A 26,886-nucleotide genomic window follows, 5' to 3' on the forward strand; every position below is an offset into this window, starting at 1 on the left:
CCCAATGTGAGAGTTTCTTCACTCTGTATTGTCTAATATATAGTCTCCTGTGTATACGTTTTGATTTTGGTTTTGCTACTGATTTGGGTTTCTCTGCTACTTGCTATTTGTGTTCATTGTGCAACTGGTATTTAGTATGTGGGAATGGTGTGTGGGGCTCTCCTTTCCCCATTAATGATACAGCTATCAGAAGTATAGCTTGAACCTTAAAATTACATCCCCTGCACTGACAATAATTAAGGAAGCAGAGATCTCACTATCTCTCTAAGGAGAACAGAACAACAGCTTCCAACCTCAAACTCCTGTTTCCACTCCTGGCAGGAATTAAATTCTCCCTTGGACAATGGTGGGGGAGAGAAGAGACTAGAGATGTCTATTCTACCTTCCTTCAAGCCACACAATAATACCTCCATACTACATGTGGAGAATAGTCTCCTTACATGTATTTTCTCATTAAATGTCTTGATCTTTATTTCATCTGGTGTAAAGTTCAGTGTTTTGCTGGAATGGGCATATGGGAGTTGGGCAGTTTGCCTCCAGTTCAGTCAGTCATCTTCTCTAAAAATATCCATCATTTCCAGTTAGAGTTCAACAAGTAATTGATAATGTGAAAGTGGAACTCAAGAAAGAATTTAAGGCTAGATATATAGATCTCAGAATCACCTGCAAAAAGATGACTATTGAACCTACCAGATCTGATGACACCACCAAAAGAAATTATAGATACATAACTGAAGCAGGACCAGAACAGAGCCTTGAAGTCTACCCACTTTCCGGAAAAGGGCATGGAGGATGATATAGCAAAGGAAACTGAAGAATGGTTAGCGAGGAAAAGTGGTTAGAAGGTCCAGAAGAACAATGAATAGGGAAAAAGAAAATGGAAGTAGGAGAGAGTTTACTCAAGGAAGAGAGGGTGGTCAACAATGTCAAAAGTTTCAGAAAGCTAAAGAAAAATGAGACCTAGATTTAACAATTAAGAGACCCTTGATAACCTCAGAGAATGCAGTTTCATTTGAGTTGTGAGGTCTGAAATTAAATTATGAGTTGAGAGGTAAGTACAAATTGAGAAAATGGGGACAAAGAATATATAAGGCTTTAAGAAGGAATTTGACTGTAGAATATAGAGGTCAATACTTCCTATTTAAAACAATTGGTTTTGCTAAGTAGATGCTAATTAGGTCATTTGTGGTTTGTCCAGGATGTGGGTATGGGAGAAGAGTTGTCCGACTAACTCAAAACTCTCTTTTACCACCACCATCTCTATCTGTAAGCACTCTCAACCCCAGGCACCCATCTATTTCTCTTTAAGATGATCGTGGGTGGGACCTGATCCCAAATAGTGAGTGCAGGAACTTACCTGTTGACTCAACTGTGGCTGAGGAGTTGTCTCATCTTCAACTTTTGTGAAAAGAAGACAAGAAGTGAGGCAGAGTGAGGCATATTATTGATTTTTAAATTTTTTATTTTATTTCTATTAGCTAGCATTTATTTTCTCTCCAAATCACTTCCTCCACCACCGTTAGAAAAAAGAAAAAGAAAAACCAGATTCATTTAACAAATATGCATAGTCAAGAAAAACAAAGTACCACATTGGCATACCCAAAAATGTTTGTCTCATTCAACCTCTTGAATCTATTTTCTCTCTCTTAAGAGGTGAGTAGTTGTTCATAGCATCAGCCATTTCATAGATGAGAGTTCTCAAATCTTTCAAAGTTATTTGATATTATAGTATAAATTGATCTCCTGGTACTGCTTATTTTATTTTTTATCATTTAACACAGATCTTTCCGGGTTTCTCATAAACTGTCCATATTGTCTTCTTAGAGCATCATAGTACTCTATTACATTCCCATACCATATTTTTTTTTAGCTATAACCTAGTTGGGCACCCACTTAGTTTCTAGTTCTTTGCCACTAAAAAAAAACAAACTGCTATAAATTTTTTTTTTGTACATGTTGGTCTTTTTTCCTTTTTCTTTGATCTTTTTGAGGTATAGGCCTAGTAATGCTACTGCTAGATGAAAGGGTATGCATAGTTGGATGAATCTTTGAGCAGAGCTCAAATTACTTTCCAGAGTGACTGGACCAACTCAAAGCTTCCCCTCATAGGGCATTAGTGTGTGTTTTTCCTACAGCCCCTGCAACATTTGTCACCTTCTCTTTTTTTTCTATCTTTTTATTTTTAAATTTTTTAAATTTTTTTTGCAGGGCAATGAGGGTTACCTACCTATTCTTAGCAATACAGTGATCCAAGGCCATTTCAAATGACTCATGATGAAAAATGCTATCCACATCCAGAGAAAGAATGTTTAGAGTCTGAATGCAGATCGAAGCATACTTTTTTTCAGTTTATTTTGTCATGGGTTTTTTTTTCCCCTCTTGCTTGCATCTTCTTTCATAACATGACTAATATGGAAATATGTTTTGCATGATTGCACATGTATATCCTATATCCAAGTGCTTTCTGCCTAACAGAGGGGAGGTGGGGTTGAGGGAGGGAGAGAGAAAATTTGGGACTCAATTTTTTCTTTAAAATTTTTTTTTTTTTGGTGAGGCAATTGGGGTTAAGTGACTTGCCCAGGGTCACACAGCTAGTAAGTGTTAAGTGTCTGAGGCCCGATTTGAACTCAGGTACTCCTGAATCCAGGGCCAGTGCTTTATCCACTGCACCATCTAGCTGCCCCACAATTTTTTTTTTAATGTTAAAAGTTGTCTTTACATATAATTGGAAAAATTAAAATGTTTAAAAAATAAAGACTTCCTTTGAACTTCCTTTTTTAAAATCTTCCTGATATAGTAACCTATAAATATGCATACTTCTAGATTTTAAGAACCACTTAATTGATTTGCCTGGGTATCTCTACTGATGAGTGAATTGTATTTTTGTCTGCTGTATCCCACTGTTGAATCTTGAAATTTGAAATTTATAGTGCCTTAAAACTCCCAGGTATTTTCATATGAGTTATTATCTAGTGACACCTACCCTTTTTTGAATTTGTGAAGTTGTTTTTGTAACCTGTACAATGATGTACATTATTCCTTATTAAATTCAATTTATTCAGTTTAGCCCATTATTCTAGCCTGTTGCGATCCTTTTTTGAATCAGACTCTGCTATCCAATCTGTGGGCTATCCTTCCCAGTTACATTTCATCTACGAATCTGATTTGTTTGTCATCTATTCCTTCATCCAAGTCACTGATAAAAATAATGAACAATACAGACTCAACAACAGACTACAGTTAGCTCAAGACCTCCTTGTGAAATGAAGGGGATGGACTGAGTGATCTCTAAAGTTCTGTCCAGTCCTCCCAATCTCTGAGACTCTCTATTCACAATTCATGCAAGCTTTCTTACTACCCACATGCATAACTGAGACTGAGGAAGAATAACATGATCTGTAGATCTTTGTACCCTCTATCTGTGTTCTTTGGTTTCTGTCTGTGGCTACAATTCTGGTGTTTCTCTTGCTGGGCTGTCTTTACTCAAAATAGATCCTCTAAATTGTGCTTCATGCCAGTTTGTTTCCAAACAGTCATCCATTGAAGCATATGGTATTACAACAAAATTATATTTATGTGATTATAATATCATATGTGATTATATTTATTTTGCTCAGCTAGCTCAGACTCACTCCCGTCAGCTATACACACAGCATCAATTGGCCCCTACACATAAAGATGCTAGCTTAAAATTTCAAAAAGTTTAGCTTCAGTGCTAGGATCCTGATGTCTCCCAGACTTGAAAAAAATATATTATTGAAACTTCTCTTGACAAGTAAGAGGATGCCACAGCCAGATCTTTTGGGATCCTGAGAGCCAATCATTAAATTTTCACTCTTAACACTTATATCTTTGAAAACATTAATCACTGCAAGTTGTGGCTTGATTTATTGTTTTATTGATTGTCTAGACTTATGAAAATGACAAAGAAAACATTAATGCATATTAAACTTAAAAGTGAGTTTAAACATACATTTTTTCAGAAAGCCCATTGTTAAACATTTACCAGCATGCCCCCAATACAAGTATTCAACTATACATACAAGTCCAAGAGAAAATAAAGTTAGAAAAATGGGCAAAATAAAATAAAATATTACAAATTATTATATAAGTCCATACAATTTCTGTTATTTACTTATTGTTAACCCTAATAAACAAATATATACATATATAACATTTAACATAATAATACTAAAATTTTCTTTCTTATTTTCATATCCCTTTTGATCTTATATATATAGTTAATATGAATTTCTGCTGTTATTATTGTCTTTAATTATTTAGTGTAGAGTATATATTTTTTATTCTAATTTCTTCACTCTAAAACACTTCATATAAGTATTCCATATGACTTTAAATTCTTCAAATTTGTAATTTCTTATGAATAAAAGTCCTTTACATTCACAACCTACAATATGTTTAATCATTCCCTAATCATTGGGTATCTAGTTTGTTTCCAAATTTTTGGTATTATAGGTAGTACTATTAAGAATATTTTGGCACAAAAATTTTTTTCCCCATCAGTAACTTTCTTGGGGTAATATACAAGATTGGGTACACTGGATAAAAAATATTTACATTTTCTAGTTCTTATTGTATAATTCTACAAAAATAAAAGTTTTATTGATGATTTTGAATGCCTAAGGATATAACAATACTATTTATCAGGCCAGAAAATTAAGGTCTATTAAGGGTTTGTGTTCCAGGGCTTTGTGAAGACCTTGTATCCACTGATTCTCTGCTTGACTTCATTCCCCAGTAGTTAACCTACTTCCACCTCCTTTATTCTCCTGATTTGAGTGATATGAATTCCCATTGTTAAAGAATAAACTATTTTTCCAGATGTCTTCTTCCTCACTTTCATTTACCTCAAACCTACTGGAACATCATGTACCATTATTGATGTATCCACCCCTTCAACTATACCCCCTGGAATTTCCACTCTATAATTAACAAATTTCCTTTCATTTTACACCCCTTCCTCTCTTGCTTCTTCTGGTACTTACTGCAATGTGGCTCCTCACAGATGACACTATCTCTAGCCATCTTTTTCAGTATTAGTTATACCTTCTCTCCATCCCCCCCTGACTCACTGGTCCTGATTGGAGAGGCAGAGTATTCCTTGTTACCCATCGCCATTTCCACCATCAATCAGAAAAATGCATGACCATTTTCATATACAAAGTAGATCATAAAAAGAGGATTCTATATGTAATTGAATCTATTTCCTATACAGTTTTTATCAGTATATCATAAATCCAACAAACTACTTTCAAAGCTGACCAGCTTATGATTTCTTTTGAATTTTCTTCTGAGCTCTTCTCTTTTATGTATTAAAAAAGAAAAAAATATTTCAATGGTCCTCAGGCATCACTATTGCTAGCCTCCCCCAAATTAAACAACCACCTTGTAATAAGTAAGCATAGTCATGCAAAAAAAATTTATACAGTGATCATGTCAGAAAATATATGTATCTTTCTGCACCTTGAGTCAATCACACCTCATAGGTCCTCTGGAGTTGTGGTTGGTCAATCACTTTGATCAGTTATTAAATCTTTTAAAGTTTTCTTTAAACTTTTATTATGTAAATTATTCTTCTTATTCTGCTCACCTCACTCTGCATCCATTCATTCAAATCTTCCCAGGATTCTTTGAAATGGTCTCTTTTGGGGGCAGCTAGGTGGCACAGTGGATAGAATGCTGGCCCTGGATTCAGGAGGACCTGAGTTCAAATTCGGCCTCAGACACTTGACACTTACTAGCTGTGTGACCCTGGGCAAGTCACTTAACCCTCATTGCCCTGCAAAAAAAAAGAAAAAGAAAAAGAAATGGTCTCTTTCACCATTTCCTATAGTATAATAAAACTGCATTATAGTTAGATACCAAAATTTGTTCAACTATTCCCTAATTTATAGGTATTTCCGGTTCTTTGCTACAACAAAAAGTGCTACTTTTCCTCTTTCTTTGATCTCTTTGGCAATAAACCAAGAAGCAGAATTACTTTGAGTGACATTCAGGCTATTGTTCAAAATTGGTTTCCAGAAAGGTTGGACACAAATCCACTAGATTGAAGAATGTGGGGATGGGGGTCTAATGTGTATGAAGCCTGGAAAGGTAGGGGAGCCTAGTTTATGAAGAGTTTTGAATGCTAAACAGGGGATTTTGCATTTGATCTTAGAGGTGATTGCGAGTCAGTGGAGTTTATTGAGTAGAAGGAAGGGGGAGTGACATGGTCAGACCTGCAGCTTAGGAAAATCACTTTGGTTCCTGAGTGGAGAACTTATTGTAGTGAGGAGACTTGAGGCGGGCCAACCCATTAGCGGGCTGGTGCAATTATTCATTGAGGGGGACCTCCACTAGAGTGCCTGAAGAGAGAAAGGGGTGGGTATATTTGAAAGATGTTGCAAAGGTGAAATTGATAGGCCTTGGCAACAGATTGGATAGGGAGCATGAGAGATAGTGAGGAGTCAAGAATGACCTTTAGGTTGTGAACCTGGTGGACTGGGAAGATGGTGTTGCCCTGGTTGGGGAAGATAATGAAAATAGTTATATATCAGACCTTTATTAGAGAAAAATTCTGCAAAGATTTCCCCCCCAGTTCTCATTTCCTCTCTTAGGTCTCCCTTTACCCAGCAGCAGGTGGTAAAAGAGAAGAAATGTGATCAGCACCACTGGCTTATAACAGAAGCAATCTGCTTCTGTTCTTTTCCCCTTCCTGTCTTCCCCTTGACCGATCCTAATCACTGGTTCCTATTGTCATGGGGTGCAGAGCACCCCAGAAGTTCTCTGGGGCATATCAAGGAACCTTCTCCTTGAGAAACTAAACCAGAGGACAGATAATGCCTAGAGAGATAAGCGGAACCAGTTTGGAATGAGCTAGCTTCAGATTCTGGTCTCCCTTACCGGGGGAGATAAATTTGGGTGTGGCTGCGGCCTTTGTGTCCTGAAGAGGGGTGCGTAGCCACCCCTCACCCAATTCCTCTCGTCACTACTAGTGGGGGATGGTCCTCCACTCCTCACCCAATTCCCCCAGCTACCACCAGTGGGGGATGTTCCTCCCTCACTAAAGGAACTCTCCACAGTCAAATGGTCACTCCTCCCCCCATCTGCCATTCTCCTGTTCGAGGAGATTGGTACCTCAGAGCCATGTGCTTTGTGCCTATCTCCCCATGAGAAGTCCAAGGATTTCTTTCATGGTTTCCCTCCCCCAACCCTTCCCTTCCCTTGGCCCTAAATAAACTACCACCTTATTCTAACTACTTCTGTGTGCAAGAGGGTGTAATTCTTTAAAGAGGAATTCCTAAGAACCCCAACCCCTACCTCAACCCGTAACCCATTTCCCCCCATTACACTATCTTATCTTTCCCCCTTTTAGTATTGGATTCAGGCTCTAGGCTCTGAAGATGAAATTTGTCTTGTTTGAAACTTTTCACTCCCCATTATCCTACCTCTTAACCCCTTCATTTTTTCCCATTGCAGATTATTTCCTAGTTAACTTTTTTTTTAATTTCTACACAAAGCTCTGTGTGTATGTGTGTTCACATCTCATTTGACTGGTTCTTATAAGAAAGAAATTCATTTTGTTATTGGCCCAGGCTACCCTAGAAGTTCTCTAGGGTACACCAAAGAACCTTCTCCTTGAGAAACTAAACCAAAGGACAGACACACCTAAAGAGATAAGTGGAACCTGAGCAGGACTGAGCTAGCTCCGGGACCATCATCCTTCATTCCAGTCTCCCCCACCCCTGGGGAGATAAGATTAGGTGTGGCTGCTGCCTTTGTGTCATAAGGAGGACAGAGATGGCTTGAGAGATCCGGAGCCTCCCCTCACCCAATTCCCCCAGCCACCATCAGTAGGGGATGGTCCTCCCTTAATAAGGGAACTTGCCACAGTCAGATGATCACCCCCATCAGTCCTATAAAAGTATCTGCCTGTCTCCTGCTCAAGAAGATTGGTATTTCATAGCCACACTCTGTGTCATGCCTTCTCCCCATGAGAAGTCCAAGGATTTCTCTCTTGGTTTCCCTTCCCTAGCCCCTAAATAAATCATTATCTTATTCTTTTGGATTTGTGTGCAAGAGGGTGTAATTCCTTAAAGAGGAATTCCTAAGGACCCCAAACCCAAACCCCTACCCCTTTCCCAACCCCCCCCACCTATTTCCCCATAACAATCTGATGCCCACTCCTCTAGGTATACTCTCATTAATGTAGGATTGCGCTTAGCTTTGCAAGATAAATTATTCTTAGATGGTATAGTTTTCCTTTGCCTCTTGGATTACTGTATCCCAAGCTCTCTGCTGCCAGGTATCTTGTAATCCTGACTGGGTTCCTTGGTACTTGAACTTTTTTTCTTTCTGGCTTTTTACACATCTTTTTCTTTGACTTGGAAGCTCTGAGTTTTATTTTTGGCATCCCTGGGTCTTTTCCTTTGGGAATTCCTTTCAGGAGGTGATCTGTGGGCTCTTACTATCTTTACTTTTCCTTTGAGTTTTAATGGATCTGTGCAGTTTTCATTTATGATTACTTGAAATATAATGTCCAGTGTCTCAGTGAATTATTTCTATTTTGTCTATTCTAGTTTTCAGGGAGTCTTTTTTGAGTCTTTGCTTGCAATTGTTATACAGTTACTTGCCATTTGTCTTGGGAAATCTCTAGATTTGTAATAATTCTTGATACTGGTTTTCTTTGATTTACTCATCTCTCCAGACTTAGTTCCTGAAATTGGGTCTTTCTTTGTGCCAGGGCAGACTCTGCCTCTCTGCTACACTTTTAAGTGAGGTGATCAGCTCTGCTTGGTCTCATTTTCTTTCTCCTGTCTTATTGTTATTGCTAACATTTGTAGAACTATGTCAAATAATAGCAAGGAAAAGGATAAACAATCTACTTCCACTTCCTCCTCAGACTCCTCAAATTTAGAACTGAAAGGAACATTAGAGATTATTTCGTTCAACCTCTTCATTTCACAGATAAGAAAATTGAGGCTGAAAGAAGGGAAGGAACTTGCACAAGAACATTCTTTCAACCTAGGTCATCTCCTGCCTTCTACGATACTTCACCAATGGTTTTAACTGTAGCAGTCCTGAAGTTTGAAAGAATAGTCCTTGGGCATGGATTTTGAGTGTGAGACTGTTGCTTGGGGAATCAGAGCCTCAGAAACACATTACCAGAGAGATGCTCACTAGAAGAGTGATTAGTTTTATCTTAGTATCATGCTTAGAATTATGACCAATTTTGGTAGGTTCCCAGGTTCTGTCCCTTACTCATAACAGAAGAATCCATTCTCATGCTGATGGAAGTTCATCTTCCTAGCTATATAGCAACAGCACATGTCCTTAGGTCCAATGCAGGGGCAGCAACCCTCAGAAAGATAGGTAAATGATAGAAAGATAGGAATAATACTAAACAAACAAACACAAACCCCTTGTGTTTCTAAAGCACTTTAAGGTTTACCAAGTGCTTTCCTCATAACAACCCTGTAAGTCAGGTAATACAAACATTATCTCTAACTGTACAGATAAAGAAACTGAGAGAGCTTAAGTGGCATGTTCATGGTCTCACAGCCAGGAAATGTCAGAGATGGGAAATCTACCCTTCTCTTGCCTCCTAGTCCAGGTGTGTCTCTGTCTCTGTCTCTCTGTCTTTCTCTTCCTGTCTCCCTGTATCTGCCCCCTCTCCCTCCCCTTTTTCTGTCTCTCTTTCCCCTTCTCTCTTTCTCAACAACAACAACAAAATCACCTTATGTTTATTTTATAAAAAGCATAAGCTAGCAAATAGAAAAGTACTGCTACCTACAAAATAGAGCTAGCAGATAAATAAGGTTTAAACAGAACAGGAGATTCCCCAGAGTAATAATGTTAGTTTGCCTGAAGCAATGAGATGGGAGAAAGAGTGGAGGGAGAATAACTTGACTCTGTCCCACAGAGTAACAGACAGGTACATCCAGGCAGATCATTCTTTAAATGAATCAATAAACCAAACAAGGCTTCAACTTCTCGTGATTATATTTCATTTGGGGGAACAGAGCTCTTCCTGGCCACAGGCTCACACCTAGTGCTCTTCCACCTTGCCCCTGCTCCTCCTCCAAGAGCAAAAGTTTCTAGCCTTCTCCAGCACTCTTTCGACTGTTATACTACCTCTCCCAAATGGCTAGATTAATGGCAGTTTGGGGGGTGGGATAGGAGATGGAGAAGGAATGATAGTTCTGGGAGACTTTCAAGCTCCTCAGCATGCCATAGGGATCCACAGATCTCCAGCAAAATAATTGCCTATTTCATAAGCCTATGTACCCTGACTAATAAATGGGCCACTGGGAGAGAAGCAGGGAATCAAATTGATAACTTCCCTTAAACCCTGAGAAATATCATGTTTTTCAAGTACATAGAAGTTACTAGCACAAACAGTCTAGCTAATATGAATCTACAAGCCCAGAATCCTTTCTTTGGCTCTGATACTGATCAATTATTTCTTTTGGATGTACCTCACATTTCCCTGCAACAGACAGCATAGCATGGTGGCTTGAGAGGGATAAGTTGTAGACTGACATCAGTGGAAGGAGTATGCATACTATGAATTTTCCCTTAATGAAATAGCATGTCCAAAACTTTTCTTCAGATTCACCTGCTAATTTCAAGAAGTTGTAATGAAATCACAGAAGTTATCATCAAAAAGCCCTGAAAGACACGACATGGCATAGTGGATAGAGAAAAAAATCTCCAAATCAAGAAGATCTCCATTCAGTCTCACTTCTGGTACTTACCGGTTGTGTGACCTAACCTCTCAGCACCCATGGAACTCTCCATGAGTTGGTATTGTAGAGGAAGAGCTCATCTTTATTGGTCCAAGAAATTTACTCACTTGGAGTTTTGTATATCTTATTTTATTTTTTGAGAGGCAATGGGGGTTAAGTGACTTGCCCAGGGTCACACATCTAGTAAGTGTTAAGTGTCTGGGGCCGGCTTTGAATTCGGGTGCTCCTGAATCCAGGCCTGATGCTTTATCCACTGTACCACCTAGCTGCCCCAGAGCTTTGTATATCAATGAAATCATAAGTCTGGTTCAAGAAAAGAGAAAACAACAACAAAAATAACAACAAAGTATACTGGATTAATATTCAGAAGACCTAAGTTTGAATTCAGGCTCTACCATGTCTATGATTTTCAGCAAGTCGCTTCTCCTCACTAGATCTCAGGCCCCTCATCTGCAAATTAAGGGGGGTTAAGTGAGAGAATCACAGGATTTCAATATGCAAGGGCCTTAAGGGACATATAGTCCAATGTCTTCATTTCACAACTGAGGAAATTTAATCTCATAAGTGTAAAAGGGTAAAAGAACTAGCCCATCTTCACTCAGAAAGGTAGTTAGAGAATACAAGATTCTAATGTGGATTTTCTGACTCCAAATCCAGTGGCCTAAGCTGACTATTGGTTTTATACCATGATCTAATGTGTATATTCTGGATACTACAACAATATTTTGTCGTTGTTGTTGTTCAGTTGTTTTTCAGTCATGCCCAACTCTTTGTGACTCCAGTTGGAGTTTTCTTGGCAGAGATACTGGAGTGATTTGCCATTTCCTTCTCCAGCTCCTTTTACAGATGAGGAAACTGAGGCAAATAAGTTTGAGTGACTTGCCCAGGGTCACACAAGCTAGTAAGTGTCTGAGGCCAGATCTGAATTCAAGATGAGTCTTCCTGACTCTAGGCCTGGTACTGTATCCACTGTGGTACCTACCTGTCCACACCATTCTTAACTATCTCCAATTTGGTTCATAGAATCATAAAACTTCAGAGTTGGAAGAAATCTTCCTTCCTGAGTATAACTAATATTAATTACCAAATATGATTGTGGGGACAATATGCTAGGGGACATAGAAGAGGCAAAGAGCAAGGGTTGGCCTTAATGGAGGATGATGTCAAGGGTTTTGAAGCTGTAACGATTGGAATGATGCCACCTGCTGGAGACTTACTGTAGAAGAGTTCCGCCCATGAAGCGAAGGTCTTTGAGGGCAAGACCAGGAGTCTTTTCTTTGGCGTCAGGAAGTGATGCGGGCTAGTGGGAGGAGGAAGGAAGAGACTGGCGCTCGGTCTCACGCTCTTTCCTCTGGACTCTGGTGGAGAGCGGAGCTAGAAATGTGCTCTCCCTTTAATAGATAGGAATGTAGGCCTTTCTCTCTCTCTTTACCAAATTCTTATTCTCCTTAATAAATGCTTAAAAGTCTAACTCTTGCTAAAGCTTATAATTTATTGGCGACCACTCATTAGATATTTTAGACAGTTTAGCTAGAATTTTAGCCCTTAACAAAGCTGTAGAGGAGATGAAAAAGGAGCTCATAATAAATAGTTTCTATTTTCTCAGTATAGAACTTTGTGACAATGATGTGAAACACTAAAGTCAATCATATTTAAAGGTGCCTAGAGAACCTAGAAATGAGCAATATAAAGATGTTACCTTGATTAGATAATCTCAAAGGCCTTTTCCTTCTCTAAAGCATATGAAAATGTTTGATGAAAATAAACCACCAAAATGAATTTTAAACTTGTTTTTCCACAGGAATTTAAACACTACTGGACAGAGCTGAGAGGAACTACCCTTTTTTTTTACATCGACAAAAAAAATCCAACTGTAAGTAGTTCATCTTACAGATTATATAATAATTATAGTTAATAATAACAATAGCCAGCATTTATATAACACTATAAGTGTTATCTTCATTTGTTATCTCCTTTGATCCTCACAACAGCCCTGTGAGGTAGTTGCTATTATTGCCCCATTTTGTAATTGAGGAAACTGAGGCTAGAAAAGTTTTCATGACTTATCCAACGTCACACAGCTGGTAAGTGAATGAAGCAGATCTTACTGACTCCAACTCCAACACTCTACCATTTGTGCTCCCTAGCTGCCTAATCTAGTTTTGGGATAATTATATTGCTAATATATACATTATTGATATCTCCACTTCAACTTTTCAAAAGGTTTATGATTTCATTAATGTGGGTATTCTTTCTGACAATGTAGATTGTAATATCTCCATTCCTTAATAGACCATTTCATAAGTTGAACTTCTGGGAATCTAGCTAGGTTAGTTATTGGAGGAGAATTCAACGAAATTCAATAAATATTTATTAAACACATTCTATGTTAGACACTGTGTTTGGGTACAGGAATACAAAGATGAGGAAAAAAATTGCGTCTGCTTTTTAGGAACTTATAATTTAGTAGAGGAGATAAGACATATGCCCAAAGAATTATAACAAAAGATAAAATACATTAAGGACAAAAGAGGGGTTCTTAACTTGGGGTCCGGAAGCATTATTTTTAACATATATTTAGTATATAATTCTATAACTTTTTTTCTGAATCTTTTCATGTTTATGGAAACACTAGTATATAACACTAGTGTGTGATTATTTTTTACACATTCAGTAGCTCAAATGTAAAATTATTTTAACCTAAGTTAAAATATAATGCATGGAAAACAATGGAATTTCAACATATTTCTAAAAGCAAAGATTGAAATTATCCTTTCAATTTCATCTTTCAGTCTATTATTACTCTGGATGATCATGTTCTTATACTGAAATTAGTCTTCAAATACTTTCAGTATGAACAGTACTAACTTACTAAACTAACTAAAACTACTAACTTACTAAAGCTAACTAAAAAGAATAAGGAAAATGCAAGCAACCAATCCACATTTTTCACCAAAGTGCTCAGAAGAGGGTCTATTTGGTTATCTTCAGTCACTACCACATCATTCTTGGCTTCTATCCATTTGATTACAAATGAAGGCTTTTAGAGTTTACGATGTAATTGGTTTCCTTTGTAATCCTATGTATTTAATTTTATGCATTTAAAATGTTACTCTGAGAAGGGAGCCATAGGCTTCACCAGACTGACGAAGGGTCCCATGACATACAAAAATGATGAAGAATCACAGGCCTAAAGAAATTACTGTATGAAATTTGAGGAGGGAGAGATCACTTGCAGTTGAGAGATGGAGGATCTGGAAATACTTCATGAAGGAGTTAGTGCTTGACCTTGTCTTAGAAGGAAGAGAAGGATTTCCACACTAGGAAGAAAGGAGAAAATCCATTTTGGCATACTTCACAAATTCAGAGAAGTTTTTAGAGGAAAAAATGAGATTAGGAAATATTAAGTAGCTCAGTCTGGCTGCAACGGGGAATGCATTATATGGAGTGAAACAAGGCTTCAGAGTTGAGATTTAAGCCAAGTTGTGGGGGGCTTAATTGCCAGGATAAGGCATTTGGGAGTTATGCTGTGGGCACAGGGGAGCCATGAAAGGTTTTTTGGCAGGAGAGTAACATTGTTAGACTTGTGCATTAATAAGATAATTTCATAGTTGGCAAAACAATCCATAGGCTTTTATTAAGCTCTTACAACATGTCAGACATTTCTGTGCTATGTTCTAAGGATACAGAGAAAGGCAAAAATAATGTCCCTGACCTGAAAAAGCAGAAGGGGGAGACAACATGCAAACAACTATTTACATAAAAGATATATATGGCATAATGGGAGGTAATTTCAGAAGGAAGGCAGAAGCAATGACTGGGAGTTGTGGAAGGAAGGGTGGAGACCAGGAAAGGCCTCTTGCAGAATGTAGAGTTTGAGTTGTCTTGTAGGAAGTCAAGGAAGTTAGAAGACAGAGAGAAGGCATTCAAGGTATGGAGAACTAGTGAAAAGGTGTGGAGTGAGGAAATGGAAGATCATATATGAAAAACAGCAAGGATGGTGTCCTTGGATCTTAGAGTATTTGGAGGGGACTGAAGTGTAAGAAGCCTGGAAATTTAGGAAGGGAACACATTATGGAGGGCTTTAATAAGCTAAACAGGATTTTCTATTTTGTTCCAGATGTAATAGAGAGCCACATGAGTTTATTGAGGAGGGAGGGAATGAGGACCAAAGATGAATGATGTTACTCACTTCCTGACAAAGAATGGATTTGGGATACAGAATATGACATATTGTTTGGATTTGATAAATGCAGAAATTTATTTTGCTTGACTATGCATATTTGTGATATAGATTTTGTTTTAATGAGAAAAGGTGAGGGGGAGATAAAAGGTATTTTTGTTAATTAAAAAAGTAAAATAAAATTATAAAAGATCATTTAGTATCTCTGTTAATAAAGGATTAGAGAAGGGAGAAACTGGAGTCAGGAAGGCCAGTTAGGAGGTCATTATAGTATTCTAGATAAGAATGGAAAGGGGTTGGATACAAGATAAATTGGGAAAGTAGAATTGATAGGACCTGATAACTGATTGGGTAAGGGGGTGAAAAGAAGGAATAATCAAAGATAATGCTAAAGTTTTAATTAAGTCTTGGAAACTGGGTATATGGTACTACCATCAACAGAAACAGGGAAGGGTGGGAGAAGGGACAAGTTTTGTGGGAAAGATCTGTTCCTTTTTCACACATTGAGTTTGAAATGTGTACAAAAGGACATCTAGGTAGAGACACACAACAAATAGTTAGAAATGCAAAACTATACATAGATTTGGGTGTCATCTGCATTGATAATGATAATTAAAACCACAGAAGTACATAGCTTATCTCTTGTCCTGTATTAGAAGGCTTTTCAGCTTGGCAGAACCTGTGTTGTGAACATTTCTAAGTGGCAGTGTTAGAGGAAAAAAAAAGAACCAAGTTTCTAAGCCAAAGAAAATAGGTTTATTGAGAGAGGGATCCTGTCTCACAAATAAAACCAGTCTCAGGTCTAGGACTCAAATACTGCAAGCCTCAGGTTCCACAGATATTTATACACAATGACTCCTCCCATAATTTAATATAATCCAAGGGGTACAAATACAATAAGTGTGGAATAGGATCATTAGTCAGATACTATTACAGTCACTTGCTTTCTATATATCCTACTTAAAATAGCCCTGTTACTAAATAACAGGCTCATAACATAAAAAACCATCTAGTGGACTGTGTCCTTGCCATCTCAGAGGCAGCCTCTCTGACTTATATATTTCTCTGAGTTGTTTCTCAGCTATCAAGAATTTCCACCATATTGATTAAACTTGACTTTCTGACTTCTCACTGGCTCTGATTGGTCTGTTATAGTTCAGAAGTTACTATTTTAGGTATCTGACCTTCAAGCTGATTGGTGGCTATATCTAACCACGATTGCAAGTCAGATAGTTGAATCTTTGGTTAAGATTATAGAGTAGACAAGTTAGCGTTTGCATTAGCTCCTTTCGATATCCATCTTACTTCCTTATCATTTTCTTAAGCTACTAAAAATATCACAGTTTATAGTCTATAAACTGCTTAGTACTAATGTTAAATCACTTGTATCTAAGGGATAGGGAAAAATCTTACTCACACTTGCTAGTGTTTGGGAACAGAACTCAACCACATGGTGAGGCCTAAGAGTAGGGCTTTCATGGCATATATTTTCCCTTCCTTTTGTCATTTCTTATATTGGAATAATATTCCATTATATACATGTAACATTGGTTCCCAATTCTTTCTTTCTTTCTTTCTTTCTTTCTTTCTTTCTTTCTTTCTTTCTTTCTTTCTTTCTTTCTTTCTTTCTTTCTTTCTTTCTTTCTTTCTTTCTTTCTTTTTCTGGGACAATGAGGGTTAAGTGACTTGCCCAGGATCACACAGCTAGTAAGTGTCAAGTGTCTGAGGCTGGATTTGAACTCAGGTCCTCCTTAATCCAGGGCCAGTGCTTTATCCACTGCATCACCTAGCCGCCCCTGGTTCCCAGTTCTATACCACTATGAAAAGAGCTATTATAAATATTTTTGTACTTATGGGTCTTTTTTCCTCTTCCTTTGATCTCTTTTTAAGGTATAGACCTAGTACTGGTATCATTGAGTCAAAGAGTATGCACAGTTGAGTAGATTTTGAGGCATAATTCCAAATAGTTTTCCAGAATGGCTGTACCAATTCATAGCTCCACCAACAAGATATTACAGTACCTGTTTTCCTGAAGTCTTTCCAACATTTGCCATTTTCCTTTTTTTAAATCATCTTTGCCAATCTGATGGGGTGTGAGGTGAAACCTTGAAGTTGCTTTAATTTGCATCACTTTACTAGTGATTTGTAGCAGGTTTTCATAAGGTTCTTAATAGATTGCATTTCTTCCTCTAAAAGGAAAGTTCAAATCATCTGAGCAATTATCAAGTAGGAAATTGCTCTGATTACTACAAATTCAAATTGTTTCTTTACATATATTGTATATGAAAATTTTTCAGAGAAACTTGCTTCAAAGACTTCTCCCAGTTAACTGTTTGCCTTTTACTTTAATCTTAAACAAACATGGACTTGGACAAACATTAAAAGCTACTGAAGGACAGAAGGGCCTGGCGTGCTATAGTCTATGTGCTCGCAAAGAGTCAGACACTACTGAATAACTGAACAACAACAACATTGAGTTTTTTAACAATTTTATGTAATCAAAATTATGCATTTTATCTTTTCTGATCCCCTCCATCCCTTGTTTTGTCAATACCTCTTCCCCTATACATAGTTGTGAAAGGTATTTTCTTCCTTGCTTCTCTCATTTATTATATGACCTTTTATATTTGTCATGCTTCCATTGGAAGCTTAGGCACCTATGTTTTTGATGGTATTTAAATCCCCTTAGTTCTCAGGCTATTGAAACATATCTATTTCTCTCTTGGGGGAAAAGTGTCATACAAGACTTCAGTGAAGTACTTTATTTTCATTTGGTGGTTTTGTAATTCTGTATCAACTCTACTCAGCATATCAATATTTTTTTATCAATTCATTCATTCCCTCAATGGTTAAAAGACTCCCAGGCCCATTGGAATTTTTTTTCATTTATTTAGGATTTCTTCCCCAAATTACATATAAAAACAATTTTAACATCGATTTTTAAAACTTTGTGTTCTAAATTATCTTCCTCCTTCCCTCCCCACTCCTTCCTTAAGAACGCAAGCAATTCAATATGTTATAGGTGTGTAGTCATGTAAAACAATTCCACATTAGTCAGATTGTGAAAGAAAACAGGCAAAAAGAAACTTAAGAAAAAGGAATTTTAAAAAATTATTCTTCAGTCTGTATTTAGACATTGTCAGTTCTTTCTCTGGAGATAGATTGCTTTTTTCATAAGTCCTTGCGGAAAATAGTTAAGTCATTCACAGCTGATCATCTTACAAAATTGCTGCTACTTTGTATGCATATATTTCACATTGCATCAGCTCATGTAACTCTTTCCAGGTTTTTCTGATAGCATCCTACTCATCATTTCTTATAGCACAATAGTGTTCCAACATAATCTCATCCCACAATTTGTTCACTCATTCCCCAACTGATGGGCATCTCCTTAATTTTGAATTTAACTTTTCATTTTTTAATTTCTTTTTGGATACCAACCTAGTAGTGGTATTACCAGGTCAAAGAGTATACATGGTTTTATAGCCCTTTGGCCTTAGTTCAAAACTGCTCTTTATAACTTCACCCATTGGAAATTAAAAAAAAATAATAATTAAAACATTTTTTGAGATGGATTTTTTTTATAGTCTAATGAAGATGACCAGGTCTTAGGGGCTCACCCGGACTTCTGATAATGGTTTTGGTAGAACCTTGAATTTTAAAAATGTGTTTCATGAGAAAAAAAAACATTTTTCCAATTTTTGGTACTTCATTCTTTGCATCATGTTGCCAATGAGAAATTTTTTTTCTTTATAACCACAATTAGTAGTTGTTCTTTTTATTTTTTTTACCTAATATTATTTAAAATTTTTTCTAATATATAAAGATGGTTTTCAACATTAATTTTTTGTTTATTTAGAATTTTATTTTTCTCCAATTACATGTAAAAACGATTTTAATATCCATTTTTTTTGGTGGCAATTGGGATTAAGTGACTTGCCTAGGGTCACACAGCTAGTAAGTATTAAGTGTCTGAGGCCAGATTTGAACTCAGGTCCTCCTGAATCCAGGTCTGGTGCTCTATCCACTGTACCACCTAACTGCCCCTTAATATCCATTTTTAAAACTTTGTATTCCAAATTCCCTTCCATCCTCCTTCTCCACTCCCCCACTCCTTTAAGAAGGCAAGCAATTCTATGTTATACACGTGTAGTCATGCAAAACATTTCCATATTAGGTTGTAAAAGAAAATAGACCAAAAAAACTCAAGAATAATAAAGTTTTAAAAATATGCTTCAGGGGCAGCTAGGTGGCGCAGTGGATAGAGCACTGGCCCTGGAGTCAGGAGTACCTGGGTTCAAATCCGGCCTTAGATACTTAACACTTACTAGCTGTGTGACCCTGGGCAAGTCACTTAACCCCAATTGCCTCACCAAAAAAAAAAAAAGTGAGGGAGAGAAACTGACCTTGGGGCTTTGAGGAGCCCTGAGTAAAATATAATTTAAAACTCATTTTAAAAGAAGCAGTTATAGCTATTGCTAAGACTATTCATGTGTATTTTCCATTAAACAAAATTAAATGTCATTTTCTTTTATCTCTGCAGTATATTGACAAATTAAACCTGACAGATCTTACATGCCTTACTGAACAGAATCCGAATGAGAAGTGTTGTGCGAGTTTCCTGTTGGTACTGCCCAAGGAAGAAGTAGAACTGAAGGTGAGGGGCAGACCTGACCACAAGGATGAAGGTTCCAATTTATACTGGCTGCCTCCAACCCCGTCCCATAACCCCACCTTTTTTGTATTTTTTTTAATCTGAATTTAACAATTGCCAAATCAAATGGGCGTGAAACTGCCCATCTTTTGCTTTTCAAATATAAAATATGTTAATCACATAGATTTCAAAGATGTCCTGCTTGTGGATGCTTTTTCCTGCATTCCTTTCTGCTCTCTTCCATCCATTTTTTGGGGGGGTGGGGCAATGAGGGTTAAGTGACTTGCCCAGGGTCACACAGCTAGTAGGTGTCTAGTGTCTGGAGTCAAATTTGAACTCGGGTCCTCCGAATCCAGGGCCAGTGCTTTATCCATTGAGCCACCTAGCTGCTCCTGCTTCCATCCATTTTGTTTTTGTTTTGTTTTTGTTTTTGTTTTTAGTTAGGCAATTGGGGTTAAGTGACTTGCCCAGGGTCACACAGCTAGTAAGTGTTAAGTGTCTGAGGCCGGATTTGAACCCAGGTACTCCTGACTCCAGGGCCGGTGCTCTATCCACTGCGCCACCTAGCTGCCCCTGCTTCCATCCATTTTTAAAAGAAAGATGCCTCTATCTCTTGTTTCCTTTCTTCCCTCCTTTCTTTCCTCCTTTCCTCCCTTTCTCCCTCCCTTCCCTCCTTCCCTTGCTTTTCTTTCCTTCCTTCCTTCCATCCTTCCTACCTCCTTTCTTCTATCCCTCCCCATCTCCCCCCCAGCTTGCCCGAGGCAGCTAGGTGGCCAGTAGATAGAGTACTGACCCTGAAGTTGGGAGGACTTGAGTTCAAATCTCACCTCAGACACTGTGTGACCCTGGGCAAGTCACTTAAACCTGATTGCCTCCCCTTCCCTCCCTCCCCTCTGCCAAAAAAAAAAAAAATTAAGTGCCCCTAAGAGCCAATTACAAGTATTTTATATGCATAACTTCTTCCAACAATTTGACAATGCCTTCATTATATGCTGGGAATCTGAAAATCTCAATGTTTGTTCTATTTAACAAAAATTAAGTATTTTGGGCAAAACAGTGAACATGAATATTGATAATAATAATCTTAAACTTGTAACCCTTGAACCAATAAACAGAGTAAGTTAAAAGTAAAAATTAATAGCAATAGCTAATACTGTGTGAACTTTCAGCTTTGCAAAACATTTTTAATATATTATCTCATGCTATCATCATAACAACCCTCCAAGAATAGATGCTTTTATTATTATTTTACAGAAAAGAAAAATGAGGTTGAGAGAGGTTAAATTACTTATGTTGGCTCATATGAGCCTACTATCTACTATCTACTATCTGAAACAAGACTTACTCAAGTCTTGCTAACTCCAAGACCTGTAGTCTATCCATGGAACCAAAGAATGTACCCCTTTATTTGCTGGTGTTAGATTGGTGACATGCTTATGTATTGCTTAATCATATTGCAAATTCATTAAAACTGAGACCAACAGCTGATTTCAGATTAGATTTTAAAAGTTTGTGACATTCAGGGAAAAAGATTAGCCATATAAGAGCTTGTCCCCACCTATATTCTTAGCATGTTAGGCCATGCTGGTGAGTATATGTCTTGTAGTTTACTTTTTAGTGGTTTGTATGTTTCTGTCTAGGTAGTTTGGCATAGTAGACAGATAACTACCATTGAAATAAGACCAGGGTTCAGATCCTGTCTCTGATATAATTTATGGGATAACCATTGATAAGTTATTTAATTCTTAGTGCCCAGGGAGCTCTGAAACACCATAAACTAATAGAGAGTTGATGATATGCATTGGTGGAAGAGCATTTCCATATTGCTAACTTTCTGTACTATTGAAATCTCAGTTCCAGAGCCCCAAGTTATATGTTATATGCTTACGGACTAGCCAAGATAGTCATGGTATAGGGGGATAGAAAGCTGGCTTCAGAATCAATAAGATCTGGGTTCAAGTGGAGCAGCTAGGTGGCACAGTGGATAAAACACAAGCCCTGGATTCAGGAGGACCTGAGTTCAAATCTGGCCTCAAACACTTGCTTACTTAGCTGTGTGGCCCCGGGCAAGTCACTTAACCCTCATTGCCTTGCCCCCCCCCCCAAATATCTGCATTCAAGTCCTAATTCTAATCATATTGGCTCTGTCATTGGACTAGTCAACTAACTTTTCAATACCCCAAGTTACCCCAAGCTGTAAGAGATAAGATGCATTGGTAGAGAGCACTTCTGCACCAGACATTTCACATACCAATGGCATCACAGGTCTGGTCCTAAAATAAATTTAAAAAGTAAACTAACCAAACAAAATAGCCAAGATGATTATGGTTAGTGTATTTATGTGTTCAGTCCCTCGTTTGCTCTTTTCTTCCTTTTCAGACAGAAAACACAGAAAGTGGGGAGGAGTGGAGAGGCTTTATTCTCACTATTACAGAGGTAAGAACTACCTGCTTCACTTTGTCTTCCAAACATAATCTACTTGAATTCTGGTTATTTGTATAGCTCATTATTTTGGCTTTCAGTAGGACTTTAACAAAATGCTTTTAGTGCTTTTCCTCAAGAATAAAAGAGTTCTCTTGTCACCTGCTATTTCCTGGCAACTAGCAAATCATTTCACATATATTTAAAATCGAAATTTTATTCAGCTATTTCTGTAGCAAGAAGTAGAAATTAGTAAGAAACAATTACTCAGTTGCCAAGATGTGCAGAGCTGGGAGGAACCTTGGAGACTGTCCATTCCAATCCCCTCATTTTACAGAGGAGGAAACTGAGGCCCAGACAGGTTAAGTGAGTCTAAAGATCCCATATGTGAGGAATACTACAAAGGTAGGGGATTGAAGCTAGCTCCTTTGACTCTATACTTTTCAAATACAAAGTATTCTTCAGGATGGTCCTTATCTCAAAATGTGGCTGCTAACATTTAACCTTGGATTACTTTATTAAGAGGTCAAAGTTCTTTGCTTAACTTCTGCCCCTATGCATTCTTCTTGTTGCATGTGTGGAAGAAAGTATTGGTTTCTTTAGTAGACAAGCTCACAACCTTTTCTTAAATCAGTTTCTTCCTAGGCTGTTTGATCTTTGACAAGTTCTTTTGAATCTGGTTGGCAAAACACAAACATGAAAGTTGTCTTTGGACTGTTCACAGAAAAGAGTTAACATTTAAATGTTTAGTCATTCACTAAGTTTTTAGAAAATAGCTCAATTATAAAGCTAATAGAACTATTGATTAATCTTGACTTTAGGGGACTGATGATGAAACATACCTTCCCCTTGTCTCAACAGAGGGGTGATGGACTAGAGGTCTGAAATAAGGCATATATTGTTAAATATGGCCAGGATATTGGATTGTTTGGCTTCACTGAATTTCTTTGTTTAAAAGGAGGATTCTACTTGGTGGGGGTGGAAGAGAATGGAAAATGGGAGGAAACTGTGGTCACTGCAAAATTATAACATAAAAGAAAAAAAAAAGTTCCATGCAAAAAATAAGTATGGGCTTATCTAGTGTTCTTTGACACATTTTATCAGAGGAAATAGCTTTACTGCTAATAGCTCATTAAGTGTTGCAGTAAGATAATTCATTTTTTTAAAAAAAAGATGTAAATGACTGTCATCAAAACAAGATCATTCTGATAACCAGAATCCAACAGAGAGACATAGGGCTACAATAAACTGTACTGCTTAGAGGAATCCCCCCTCCTCCCCCAATTTCCATGTTTTTTGGATTAGGTCAACCCAAACTATATCCAAAGTTGGTTTCCTAGTGTCTCATTTCTAAGTTAAGTCCTTGCTGTTACACAAATTAATAGATATTATTGAGATGATGAATATTTTCATCCTTGATCCTTATCAAAAGAAAGGAGGTATTAAGAAAAACACTAGCCAGCAAGAGTCAAAAGACCACATTCAAGTCACTTTAGTCACTCTAAGTCCTCAGTTTCCTCTTCTGTAAAATTCAGTATCCAAGCACCCCTAACTGGGGATATTGCAGGTGTCTTCCAACTTTAAAATTCTATGATATATGAATTCAATAAATGTGGATTTTACAGGATTTATTTCCATATTACATAGTAATTGTGAGGACAGTAAAAAGCAAAAAGTCCAAAGACTTGAAGGTGACAGACTTGAGAGAGGGGAAAATGGTTGGTATACATATAGACTGCTTCTTACTCTTGAAAGGTATAGCTATTACTGCTTCTCTAGGTGTGTCTATAAATAAATAGTATAGTCCATTTAGCCCATTTGCTAAAGCAAGATGCTAAGGAGATTAGATTCTGTCCCCTTATGGATCAGTTTGCATCATATAAATGAAAATTCTCTCCTAAAGTCATAGTTTATGCCCATTAATTATTTTATAAATTCACACAGTTGGCCACAGTAGGGAATGAATATGGATGGTTTAGTATAAAACCATCTCTGCTATTAGAGAGTTCAAGGATTGAGTGTAGTATATTAAAAAAAAACCCTAAATTGTTACAAAGAACATTAATGAATGGTGTCATGGTAATAGTGTTATCAGAAAGGTCATCAAAGCTTATGAGAGTATAGCTGGTGAACCACATTTATTTATAGTTGATTTGTTATGAACTGGCTTGGTGTCTCACTCTGCTACTCAAGTCTCACATATCCCAGATCACCCCTGGCCCCCAAGGTGTTCCCCCAAAATGATTTTATTGTGTAATAGAGGAAGGTGGGTCTGAGGTATCTGGGATATCAGAAGTTCTGCTCTGGGACCACAAAGAGAGGACCCCTATTGGGCAATTCCAGTCTATACCATTGAATCTAATTGGTCCAAAAGCGATCCCAAAGGATATGAGTAGAACTAGAATTCCCTGCATCTTCCACTCTTCCCACCCAAGTAAATATTTATTAAGCACTTATTAGGTGCTAGGTAGGCACTCTGCTAAGCACTGGGAATAAAAATACAAGGAGAAAGACCATAATCTCCTAAAAGGTGTCTGAAGCCTTCAGGACCAGACCAAGTACACATCAGCTGTATCACATCATCCATTAAATTTCTTTCCTTAACTTATTTGCCTTATGTTTTAATTGATTCTTAGATGTCAGTCCCTCAGCATGTGTCACTGTTACCTGGACAAATGATCAGACTGCATGAAGTCTTAGAGAGAGAAAAGAAAAGAAGGATTGAGATTGAGGGACCACCCAGTATACCTTTGAGAAAAGAGAAGCAACCAACTGAGGAGTATATGGATATCCTGAACGCCATGCCGGCGTAAGTCTTTATTGAATAATAGTTCATTTATCATCACCTTCTTTTTTTTTTAATTTTTATTTATTTTTTTTTTTTAGTGAGGCAATTGGGGTTAAGTGACGTGCCGAGGGTCACACAGCTAGTAAGTGTTAAGTGTCTGATGCTGGATTTGAACTCAGGTCCTCCTGACCCCAGGGCCAGTGCTCTATCCACTGCGCCACCTAGCTGCCCCAATCACCTTCTTTTCATACTTATTTGTTGCTACAAAGGTAAATAAACTACTTCCTAAGATTAAGCCAAAGATAGTAAACTTTCTTTGGTACAAACCGTATATTGTTGAGTAAATGTCAATTGTTAGTTCTATGCTAATGGCTTCCCAATATCTTTCTGCAGCTCTGAGCTTCAGTCCCACATTTCCAATTACATACTTGGGGGGCAGCTAGGTGGCCCAGTGGATAAAGCACCAGCCCTGGATTCAGGAGGACCTGAGTTCAAATCCAACTTCAGATACTTGACACTAGCTGTGTGATCCTGGGCAAGTCAATTAACCCTCATTGCCCCGAAAAAACAAACAAACAAAACCAAACCAAAACCAATTACCTGCTCGATAGCTATAATTAAATGTACTGTTAGTACCTTAAATTCAACTTTTTCAAAATGGAATTTGATAACCTTCCTCCTCCCCACCCTTTCCAATCCCCAAATCCTTCACTTCTAATTTCCCTGTTTGCATTAGTGGTATCACATGACCTCCTTGTCATGCAGGCTTGAAAACTCAAAGTCCCACCCACCCTTTGTCATTTTTCTCCCTCTCACCTCTCTATGCTCACCAACTGCCAACTCTTGTTGATTTTTGCCTCTACCATATCTCTTTCTGTTTGTGCCCTGGAATCAAGGCATAAACTCTCCTTTTTACTTTGACTACCACTGCCCTGGTTCAAGGTCATACTTACTAACTTTTCTCTGGATTGTTTTACTAGCTTCCTATTGTGGTTTCAGTTCATCCTTTGCACTGTTGACAAAGTAATCTCCCTAGTTCATAGACCTGATCATATCACTCCTTGCCCCTAAACTTTCAGTTTATCTTCATTGATTACAAAATGCAAATTTCTCAGCCTGGCATTCAAGACCCTCCACAGTCCACTTGCAGACAGTAGAAAGAGTACTAAATTTGGAGGCAGAGAAATTAGTTAGAATTCAAGCTGTCACTTACTAGCAGTGTTAACTTGGGTAACTCATATCACCTATTTGATACTTAGTTTCCTCATTTTTAAATGAAGACATTGGGCTATATGATCTCTAAGAGCAAGGACTGTTTTAAATATATATATATATATATATATATATATATATATATATATATATATATATATATATATGAGGTATTTCAGTGTAATCGATCAGCAAATATTTATTATGTTCAATGATCACAGCAGACAAAATAGGGGACATAAAAAAGTCTAGAAAATTATCAATTCAATTGCCTCCCTTATTTGTACATTCACTCAAGAAGTTGTACTATTTCTCCACATTACACATAGAATCACACAGAATCTCAGAGTTGAGAGTGGCTTTAGGGGCCAACTAGTCCAAGCCATACTCAAATAAGAATCTCATTTATAGCATTCCCAAGAAATTGTCAAATCATCTTTCCTTAGAGAGCTCTTGGTTGAAGGGAACTTTTTTTTTTTTTAACTTTTTAGTGAGGCAATTGGGGTTAAGTGACTTGCCCAGGGTCACACAGCTAGTAAGTGTTAAGTGTCTGAGGCCGGATTTGAACTCAGGTACTCCTGACTCCAGGGCCGGTGCTCTATCCATTGTGCCACCTAGCTGCCCCGAAGGGAACTTTCTAAGGATGCCCCATTCTTTTTTATTTATTTATTTTTTTTTTAGTGAGGCAATTGGGGTTAAGTGACTTGCCCAGGGTCACACAGCTAGTAAGTGTTAAGTGTCTGAGGCTAGACTTGAACTCAGGTCCTCCTGATTCCAGGGCCAGTGCTCTATCCACTGTGCCACCTAGCTGCCCCAGGATGCCCCATTCTATAGATGGATTGCTCTAAATGTGGAAGAGTTTATCTTTATATCAAGCTAA

At 37.7% G+C, this 26,886-nt stretch overlaps 1 protein-coding gene across 2 annotated transcripts in view; it reads left to right on the forward strand.

Annotated features, from left to right (window-relative positions):
• STAP1 (signal transducing adaptor family member 1) overlaps positions 1-26,886 on the forward strand; it is a 57,459-nt gene that overhangs the window by 9,610 nt on the left and 20,963 nt on the right. For both annotated transcript variants that reach the window (XM_043970856.1, XM_043970857.1), the window contains exons 2-5: positions 12,550-12,621; positions 19,475-19,588; positions 21,965-22,021; positions 24,643-24,815. In XM_043970856.1, the coding sequence (XP_043826791.1) occupies positions 12,550-12,621; positions 19,475-19,588; positions 21,965-22,021; positions 24,643-24,815 (416 nt within the window). The remainder of the gene's footprint in view (positions 1-12,549; positions 12,622-19,474; positions 19,589-21,964; positions 22,022-24,642; positions 24,816-26,886) is intronic.

This window comes from Dromiciops gliroides, chromosome 6 (genome assembly GCF_019393635.1).
Source record: "Dromiciops gliroides isolate mDroGli1 chromosome 6, mDroGli1.pri, whole genome shotgun sequence".
Classification (NCBI taxonomy): Eukaryota; Metazoa; Chordata; class Mammalia; order Microbiotheria; family Microbiotheriidae; genus Dromiciops; species Dromiciops gliroides.